A 10654-nucleotide genomic window follows, 5' to 3' on the forward strand; every position below is an offset into this window, starting at 1 on the left:
AGCCACCCAGGCGCCCTGTAAGCCCCACATCTTTATGCATTCATCAATCAATGGACACTTGGGCTTCTTCCATATCTTGGCTATTGTAAATAATGCTGCAGTAAACATAGGGGTGCATGTATCCCTTCACACTAGTGTTTTTGTGTATCTTTGGGTAAATAACCAGTAGTGCAATTACTGGATCGTGGGGAAGTTCCATTTTTAACTTTCTGAGGACCCTCTATACTGTTCTCCACAGTGGCTGCACCACTGTGCTTTTCCACCAACAGTGGAAACCCACCACATCCTCACCCACTACAGCGGTACATATTTAATGTATGTATTTAATGCCTACATTAGAAAACAGGTGGCTTTCAAGTCCATAACCTAACTTTATACCTTAAGGAACCAGAAAAAGAAAAGCAGAAGGAAGGAAATAATAAAGATTAGAGCCGAGATAAATACAACAGAGAACAGAAAAACAACAGAGAAAATCAACAAAATGAAAAGTTGGTTCTTGGGAAGATCAACAAAACTGACAAACCTTTAGCTAGACTGACGGTCTTAGTCAGCTCGGGCTGCCATAACAAAATACCACAGACTGAGTGGCTTAACAAACAGCAATGTATATCTCATGGTTCTGGAGCCTGGGAAGTTCAAGATTAGAGCGCGGGCTATTTTGCTTCCTGATGAGAGCAGAGCTCTCTTCCTGACTTGCAGAGAGCTACCTTCTCTGTGTCCTCACATGGTGGTGAGAGTGTTCTAGAATGTCTTTTCCCAAAAGGGAACTAATCTCATCTGATCAGGGTCCCACTCCTATGACTTCCTTTAATCTGAAGTACTTCCTTAGAGGCCCTATCTCCAAATACAACCACACAGGGGGTCAGGGCTTCCGTATAAGAATATGACAGGATTGGGCGCCTGGGTGGCTCAGTTGGTTAAGCGACTGCCTTCGGCTCAGGTCATGATCCTGGAGTCCCGGGATCGAGTCCCGCATCGGGCTCCCTGCTCAGCGGGGAGCCTGCTTCTCCCTCTGACCCTCCCCCCTCTCATGTGCTCTCTCTCATTCTCTCTCTCTCTCAAATAAATAAATAAAATCTTAAAAAAAAAATATGACAGGACACCATTCAGTCCATAGTGCTGACCAAGCAAAAGAGGTAAGACTCAAATTACTAAAATCAGGAATGAAAGGTGGGACATTTCTGACCTTACAGAAAGAAAAAGGATCATAAGGCAATACTATGAAAAACTACACAAATCAACAAATCAGATGTCTTGAATAGAATGAACAAATTCCTAGAAAGACATAAATTATAGAAACTGACTCAAGAAGAAAAAAAAAATCTGGACAGACAGACTTATAACAAGTGAAGAGATCAAATCAGCAATAAAAAAAAAAAACTTCCCACAAAGAAAAGCTCAGGTCCAGAAGGTTGCACTGGTAAAACCTAATGTACATTTAAAGAATTAACATCAGCCCTTTACAAACTCTTCCAAAAAATAGAAGAGGGAACACGTTCCAACTCATATTATGAGGCCAGTATTATCCTGATATAAAACTACAGCAAGAGGTGTATGTAATTGTTGATCACTATGTTGTACACCTTAAACTAATATGATACTGTATGTCAACTATATTTCAAGTGAAAATTAAAAAAAAAACAAACTAAAGACATCATAAGAGAAGCCAAACTATAGTCTGATACTTATTATGAATATACATACAAAAATCCTCAGGAAAATACTAGCAAACCAAATCCAGCAACATATAAAAGGGATTATAAATCATGATAAAGCAGGATTTTTCTCAGAAACTCAAGGGTGGTTTAAAATATGAAAATCAATCAATGTCATACACCGTGTTAACAGAATGAAAGAAAAAAACCTCACATGATCATCTTAATTTATGTGGAAAAAGCATTTGGCAAAATCCAACACTTAACAAACTCTGAAAAGAAGGGCAGTGTCAGCCTGATAATGAGCCTCTATGAGGAACCCATAGCTAACATCACACTGGACAGTAAAAGACAGAAATCTTTCCCCCTAAGATGAGGAAAATGACAAAGGTGTCCCCTCCAATAACCACTTGTATTCAACTCTGTACTGCAAGTTGTAGCCAGGGCAATTAGACAAGAAAAGGAAATAAAAGACATCTAGATTAGAAAGGAAGAAGTAAAATTATCTGTATTCACAGATGACACGGCATTGCGTACAGAAAATCCTAAGGAACCCATCACAAAACAAAAGAAACAAAACCCCTTAGAGCTAATAAATGAGTTCAGTAAGGTTTTAGGTCACAAATAAAAGTCAATTGTATTTCTATACACTAGCAACGAACAACCAGAAAACAAGATTAACAAAATACAAAAGAGACTAACAGATTTTAACAAAATAAAAAAGATCTGTTGGTATTGGTGTTTGACTTTATGTTGCAACTAACCTTTAATAAACTATCACTAGTCCAATTCTGAAGTAGTATCAAATAAAAAAAAATCTCTATCCAAAAAGGCTATTAAAAATACTCCACCCCTTTCAACTACAACATATTCCAACAGATGGAATCCAGAAGAGGATCTGAGAATCCAACTATTTTTTTTTTAAAGGTTTTATTTATTTATTTGACAGAGACACAGCGAGAGAGGGAACACAAACGGGGGGGTGGGAGAGGGAGAAGCAGGCTCCCCGCTGAGCAGGGAGCCCGATGCGGGGCTCGATCCCAGGACGATGGGATCATGACCTGAGCCGAAGGCAGATGCTTAACGACTGAGCCACACAGGTGCCCTGAGAATCCAACTATTTTCTAATGCAGACATTAAAGAGATTTGCAAAAATAAAATACAATGCTATACTCTTCTTAATACATTTTTTTGGGAAATACATATATATTTTTAAATTCTTTTTTTTTAAAGATTTTCTTTCTTTCTCTCTTTTTTTTTTAAGATTTTACTTATTTATTTGACAGAGAGAGAGAGCACAAGTAGGCAGAGCTGCAGGCAGAGGCAGAGGGAGAGGCAGGCTCTCTGCTGAGCAGGGAGCCCAATGCGGGGCTCGATCCTACCACCCTGGGACCACTACCTGAGCCGAAGGCAGACACTTAACAACTGAGGCACCCAGGCGCCCCGGGAAAGTAATATTTTTTATAAAAATATCTGGGGCGCCTGGGGGGCTCAGTCGGTTAAGGGCTACCTTCGGCTCAGCTCATGATCCCAGCATCCTGGCATCGAGCCCCACATTGGGCTCCCTGTTCAGTGGGGGAGTCTGCTTCTCCCTCTCCCTCTGCACCCCCATGTTCTCTCTCGCTCGCCCTGCTCTCTCTCTCAAATAAATAAGAAAAATCTAAAAAAATAATACCTTATTTGGGGGCACCTGGGTGGCTCAGTTGGTTAAGCATCTGCCTTTGGCTCGGGTTGTGATCCCAGGGTCCTGGGATCGAGTCCCACATTGGGCTCCTTGCTCAGCAGGAAGCCTGCTTCTCCTCCCTCTGCCTGCCACTCCCCCTGCTTGTGCTCTTTCTCTCTCTCTCTCTGTCAAATAAATAAAATCTAAAAAAAAATTTATTTTTATTAACAGATAATGGGTAGCTTACGGTCATTTAAAAATAAATACATTTTATCAGTTTTAAATTCTTTCTAATTTAGGAAATATTGATAGGCAAAATCCACATAAACAAAAGCTCTTTAGAATCTTCAGTAATTTTTTTTAAAAGATTTTATTTATTCATTTGAGAGAGAGACAGAGAGAAGGGGAGAGATCAAGAGCAGAGTGGGAGGCACAGGGAGAAGCAGACTCCCCACTGAGCAGTGAGTACGTTCCAGTACTCCTGGCAGTACTCGAATTTGTACAGTACTTCCCGTTTTTATCACATCCATGAACTGATAATCATGTATTTGTTTTCTATCATTTGTTAACTGTTTCTACTGTTTACATCTGTCTCACGAGAGACCAAATCGGGCAGTGGTTAATGGCGTGGACTGGAGAGTCAGGCCAGCTGGGTTTGATTCCGAGCTCCACCACTTACTTATTAGCTGTGTGAACTCGGCAAGTGACATCTTTTCTCCGTTTCGCCATCTGTGAAATGGGACCAATAAGAGTAGCTCTCGCAGGCTTGTTGTGCGCAGACGAGTGAGCACGCCTACCGCACCAAGGACAGTGCCTGGCCCGCGTGGTGCTACCGCCCTGAGCCCCTGCCATCACCATCACGATGGTCTCACCTCTCCAGATTTTAAACTCTTGGAGGTATTTTAAGCCACCTGTACTTTTAGATTTCTTTTGTCTCCCTTCCTCATTATTTCCTAGAATAATGTGATTTCAAAGAGCTCAAATATTTGTTGAATAAACAAATGAATGACTCTTATATATGAGAAATCTCTAGAGAAGGAAATGGCTGAGCATTTGATTGTCACTTATGTGGCAACCAGCAATTAAATCTCTCTCTTTACCAGGTGGCTGATCTCCTCTGGCACTTTAACCTGTTTTGTTAAGAGAGGAGAATATTTGTTTTAAAATCCATCTTCTCAAATAGCACAGGAAGGCCTTTCTTCTCCACTTACGAGCTGGACACCTCACCTTAAACTGTCACAAGGAAACGAGCCATTTGTGGTAGAGACACAGGCCTTGGGATTCCTGAGCCCTGTGATTTACCGGCAGCTCTTTGGGGACATACGACATATGCTTAATACAAAAATAAATTGGGGGGCGCCTGGGTGGCTCAGTCGTTAAGCGTCTGCCTTGGGCTCAGGTCATGATCCCACGGTCCTGGGGTCAAGCCCCGCATCGGGCTCCCTGCTCGGCGGGAAGCCTGCTTCTCCCTCTCCCACTCCCCCTGCTTGTGTCACCTCTCTCGCTGTGTCTCTGTCAAATAAATAAAATAAAATCTTAAAAAAAAATTGTATTAGATGATACATTTCTTTAAAGCACCGGGGGAGACGCGTTCAAACCCTTCCACTGTAGCGGTCGCCTGCCTGTGGCAGTGTCTGTATGGCCCAAGCTTTACTAAGGATGGTTCTCTTTCTCTGGAGGTTTAAATGGGCCTGGGGGCTTGTGGGCCATGAGAGCATAAGAAGCAATTGTGAAAATAATGACAACATCTGCCCTTCTGATGCCGTCCTTTCTCTCTCCTCCGGACTCTTTCTCCCTCTCAGCTGGATCCTTCCCAGCAGCATTTTAACATGCTTAGGTCTCTCCCAAATTAGAACGGAGCAGAACAAAACTGCCCTGCTTAGCCTCTATCCCACTTTCTGTCTTGCTCACAGCCAGATTTGTGGGAAGCGCCGCATACACTTACTGGCTCCGTTCTCCCACTTCCCACCTGCTCCCCAACTCCTCAGTTTGGCTTTCGCCCCATTAGTCTTCAGAAGGGCTCAGCACTCGCCCTCCGTCCACTAAATCCACGCCCTCTCACTTCTCACTTACACGGACTCTGCGACTCTCTCTGGCTGACCAAGGCCTCGCCACCGCCCCCCCCCCCATTTCCTCGTCCTACCTACCCCCCAGGTAGTTTCCAGTGTCCACAAAGAGGGCACGTAACTTTCCATGCCTTTTTGTTACACCTATACAAAGGCACATACATCATTCATCAGAATGTGTATTTATGTTTTCTTCCTGAAATTGTAGTGTCCTATCCCTTTGCGATTTCCTTTTCCCATTTGACATTATGCCCCAGTCTTTTTTTTTTTTTTAAATATTTTATTTATTTATTTGACAGAGAGACACAGCGAGAGAGGGAACACAAGCAGGGGGAGTGGGAGAGGGAGAAGCAGGCTTCCTGCAGAGCACAGAGCCCGATGCGGGGCTGGATCCCAGGACCCTGGGATCATGACCTGAGCCGAAGGCAGACGCTTAACGACTGAGCCACCCAGGCACCCCATACCCCAGACAGTCTTGAAGTCGAAAAAAACATTTCTAACTCTACAATTTTTTATTTTCACATATAAATGTACGCATATCAGACATCACTAAGTGATAGCACATCAGGACAAGTTATTACATTTTTAGAAATTAGAGAGAAAAACTGGATTCTGCATCTAGGGGTTCTCTTGAGCTTCCAGGGGAGCAGGACCCATGGCCGCAATCAGAAGTGCACAAATGTTAACTCAATGGAAGGCAAAACGAGCATAATCCCCGTGGCTTCTGGCCACACCCCAATAGAGCCATTTTATCTTGAGAAGCACTGAGCAGCTCCCTGAGAACACTGGCTCCGTTATCTGTGTTTTGGGTTTAAATATTAAATTAAAAACATTTTACATTGCTAAGCAAAATGACATATGATCAGAGGCCTTGAAAATAATTTTGCTTGGGAGGCGGCAGCCACATTCCAACGACAGTGTGACTTGCTCAAATGATCTCTGGAAGTTTCCTTTAGTCTAAGTCTGGGCATCTTTCACTTTCCTTTCTCTTTCCAATTTAGAAAGTCACACCGACCCTCAATGAAGGGTGAGTAAAACACAGACAGCCCAGCCTTCCCCGGGGCGCTTGTGCTCATGCTCTGCGGTGGGCCGTCAGGGTCACAAGGGAGGGGAAGTCCAGGACCTGCTGACTGGAGTTCAGCACAAAATGTCATGTTCTGGCCTCAAACACCCGATCCTTTCCTTACAGTTTCCCAACTACACCCCTCCTAGGAATCTTCTGAAAATTCTCGTTATCACAACAAATATTTTCAAACACCACCCTCTTAAAATAATAATCTGCACAGGATAGCCAAAAGCCCAGAAAATTAAAAGATCTCTATATGGGTGCCTGGCGGGCCCAGTCGATGGAACATGCGACTCCTGATCTCAGTGTTGTGAGTTCGAGCCCCACGCTGGGTGTAGAGATTACTTAAAAATAAAATCTTAAAATAAATAAATAAATAAAAGATATCTCTATTCCTTCATTTTTAGTAGACTGTAATTGCTTCCATAGGGATATCTCCAAAAGTTGAATTCCCATCATTAACAGAACAGTTGAATCAAATGAATTTTCCCTTGCCATTCAAAGGGGTTAATAGCAACAAAACAAAACAAAACATCCAAAGCAAACAAAAAAACCCCCAAAGAGGTAACACAAGAGGAGGAAAAAGAGATCTTGAGGGGAACTCTTGGACAGAATGACAAAAACTCACTGGAATTCAATAATTAAGACATTAACTCAAAATGTAATTAATTTAGAACAGGACCGAAGGGCCAGGCACAAAGCAGGTGTTGTATCACAGTCCTGAGTAGACTGAGTCAGGGAGCTGGCAAACAATGGCCCACAGGCCAAGACGCTTTTGGGTTTTTTTCTAATTTTATTTTACTTAAATTCAATTAATTAACATACAGTGTATTATTAGTTTCAGAGTAGAGGTCAGTGATTGGTTCATCAGTTGCATGCATACAACACCCCGCGCTCAGTACATCACAGGCCCTCCTTGACGCCTGCTTGGGAAAGGCCAGCAAGCTGAGAAGGAGTTTTACATCTTTAAACATTTGAAAAAAAATGTTTAGTACACATAAAAATCAACCAGAATTCAAATTTTAGCGTCCATAAACACAATTTTATGGGAACACAGCCACAGTTGTCCATTTATGTCTTGCTGACAGGTACTGTGCATTACAGTGGTGGGCCTGAGCGGCTGAAACAGAGACCTGAGGAGCCCACGAAGCCTAAAATATTGACTACTTTCCTCTTTACGGAAAAAGCCTGCCAACCCCTGTTCTAAACCAGATTTTGCTGCCATCGACTTTGTGTGACCTGAGGCTGGTCTCCTCCCCTCTGGGCCCACCCCCGGAGAAGGTGCTGGCCAGGATCCCCAGCCGAGGTCCAGAGCCGCACTTGTGGGACAAAGGCGAGAGCACCCGCTGGTGCCACCTACAGCTCAGGGAGCAAGTGGCAGGCGGGAGGCTGCCTGTGGGAGGGACAGTCACTGGTGGACCTCAGCGCGGCTGTCTGCTTCGGTGGAGGGCTCATAAACGAACTAGCTCCCCAACTGCCACGGATGGACGAAATCTGACTTTTACACACCTTTCAAACACACAGACCACAGCCCCAAGGAGAAACATGTCCCCCACATTCACTTCAGGAGTAACTGCTCCCCACAACAGAGAAGGAATGCAAACCAATTATTACTACAGAGAACTGGAGAGGGTAATGTGTATGTTCTCTCTAGGTCTGAAGGAAAAACAAGGAAAAAGCCTGTCTGACAGATCCATTTCTAGTGCACGAGTCACCATTCTCTATACCATTTCATGAGACTCACTCACATTAGTTCTGAACCTTCAGGCTTCAAAACACCAGGTAAGCAGATGTTTCACAGCTGAGGAAACCCACATGAAAACAAATGCAATTAAAGGAGTCAAATGAGCCAAGCCTCTCACCCGAGAGATTCTCACAGTGAGCCTCTGTGCCCAACGTTCCCAACCACGAGGAAGACCGGGGGAGGCTCAGGCCCCTTCAAAGCAGAAGATTCATGTGGAAGAACCGTTGTCTTTTAACTTCCCGTGAAACCCAAGTGCTGTGGAGTATGGCATCTGTGTGCTGGCTGCAGCAAGCCCACCGGAGGCGCGGCCACCCGCCAGGGCTCCCATCTCGAACCCTCCAGTCGGTGGAGTCTGGCTGCCGCCCCCCAGTGACATGCCCTGAGCAGAACCCAGCAGGAGTGATGCTCTGACGCTGTTGAGCCTGGAGAGGGTTGGAAGTTTTGCCGCCAACTGGGAAGGAAGTGCGGGCGAGACCGCTGAGTGATTAGAGGCCACGTGAAGAGGCCGTGGAGGACGCGAGGCTAGCTTGGACACGGAAAGCAGCCACACGACATCCCACATGAGACCAGCAGACACCCACCCAGCTGAGCTCTAACCAGCCCCCAGAACTGTCAGAAATAAGGCAGCAGGGATCGAAATCTCCCATTTCTGGACTAACTCTTCAAGGCAAGCAGGAGACTAAATAGTTTGGCCCAAGTTTTTTATGTGGTGTCAAGAGCCTCCAACTTACTTCATCATCTTCATCTTCATCATCGTCAGATTCAAGAACACCATCCAGCAGCTCTTCTAAATAAAGAAAAAATAAACGAATGAATAACTGTGAACACGGTGGGGAGCCCTGGCCAACAGAACCCTTCAGCTGCTGCAGAGACAAGAATGAGGTGGCACCAGAACAATCGGGTTTCTGGTGCCCACGCAGCCACAGACTCAGATCATCCTACACAACCTAAATCTCTCTCCCCGTTTGTACCAGAACGCACTGGTAGTGGCAGGAGAAAAGTTGAAAGCCAGCATATAATTTGAGAGGAATTTAGAGGAAAGGAAGTGAACGAGTATCACTAGGCACCGTGCTGGGCACTGTCGCACGTGTTGTTTACTCCTTACAAAGATTTTTGTTGACTCTCATTCCCATTCTATAGCAAAGAGCAAACACAGGCATAGAGAGGATAAGGGACTTGTTTATGGTCACATTCCCACATTCGACTCGAGTCTATTTCTAAATCCCATGATTTTTCCAGAGGCTGGAGTAGTGGCCATGGCAGCAGGGTTCCCGAAGGCTCTCGTGGTTCATTGCTAGATTGTAAAGGAGTTTATAAAGGGGCTAACAGCACACTGGAATCAGAGAATGAGCCTCTGTTTCTTCATCAGTGAAACGGGTATCAGACCACCTACTTCCTAGGGTGAGTGGGGGGATTTTATAACACGCCAGAACTACACCACCTGGCCCAGGGTCAGGTACACAGCAGGTATTACAGACGTTCGGTTACTTTCTCCTCCACGAAGACTTCCCTGATCCCTCACTGAGTAGTCATCTCTCTTGCTCTGCTGAACACACTCAGCATTTTCTCTAGACAGCACTGTACTAGCATAGTACTATAGTACTATAGTATAGTACTAGACAACACGGTAATAGATAGTAGAAATAGACAGTACTGTGGTAGATAGTAGTACCAGACAGTACTACAGTATAGTACTAGATGGTACTGTAGTAGACAGTAGTACTAGATAGTACTGTAGTATAGTACTGGACGGCACGGGAGTAGATAGTAGTACTACACAGTACTACAGTATAGTACTAGATGGTACTGTAGTAGACAGTAGTACTAGACAGTACTGTAGTATAGTACTAGACGGCATGGGAGTAGATAATAGTACTAGACAGTATTGCGGTAGACAGAAGTATTAATACTGTAGTGGACAGTAGTACTAGACAGTCCTATAGTATAGTACTAGACAGCATGGTAGTAAATAGTAGTACTAGACAGTACTGCGGTAGACAGCAGTATTAGTACTGCAGCAGACAGTAGTACTAGACAGTACTATAGTATAGTACTAGATGGTACTGTAGTAGTAGTACTAGACAGCACGATAGTAGATAGTAGTACTAGACAGTACTGCGGTAGACAGCAGTATTAGTACTGTAGTAGACAGTAGTACTAGACAGCACTGCGGTAGACGGTAGTACTAGACAGCACTGTAGTAGACAGTACTCTGATAGTGCTTGCCACTTTTGGTTGACCAGTGCTTCCTAATGTATGAATGGCTACGCACTATCTGGGAATTGTGAGTGCCTGGGGAACAAAGCACAGGGCTTACTCATCCCTTTATTCCTTATGTATCTTCCTTATGATCACTCATTTCTTAAACAGAAGAAGTAACGAAAGCCTGAGAGAAGAGGATAGGAAGTCAAATAGGAAGTAGGAGGAAAGAAAGAGTGAAAGGCAATTCTTTTTTTTTTT

General features: G+C 44.2%; 1 protein-coding gene across 2 annotated transcripts in view; it reads right to left on the reverse strand.

Moving 5' to 3' along the window:
• ARMC9 (armadillo repeat containing 9) overlaps positions 1–10654 on the reverse strand; it is a 149828-nt gene that overhangs the window by 63352 nt on the left and 75822 nt on the right. For both annotated transcript variants that reach the window (XM_035006901.1, XM_035006902.1), the window contains one exon: positions 8926–8981. In XM_035006901.1, coding sequence (XP_034862792.1) covers positions 8926–8981 — 56 coding nt within the window. The remainder of the gene's footprint in view (positions 1–8925; positions 8982–10654) is intronic.

This window comes from Mirounga leonina, unplaced genomic scaffold (genome assembly GCF_011800145.1).
Source record: "Mirounga leonina isolate KUSES-001 unplaced genomic scaffold, KU_Mleo_1.0 Mir_151, whole genome shotgun sequence".
In the NCBI taxonomy this organism is placed as follows: Eukaryota; Metazoa; Chordata; class Mammalia; order Carnivora; family Phocidae; genus Mirounga; species Mirounga leonina.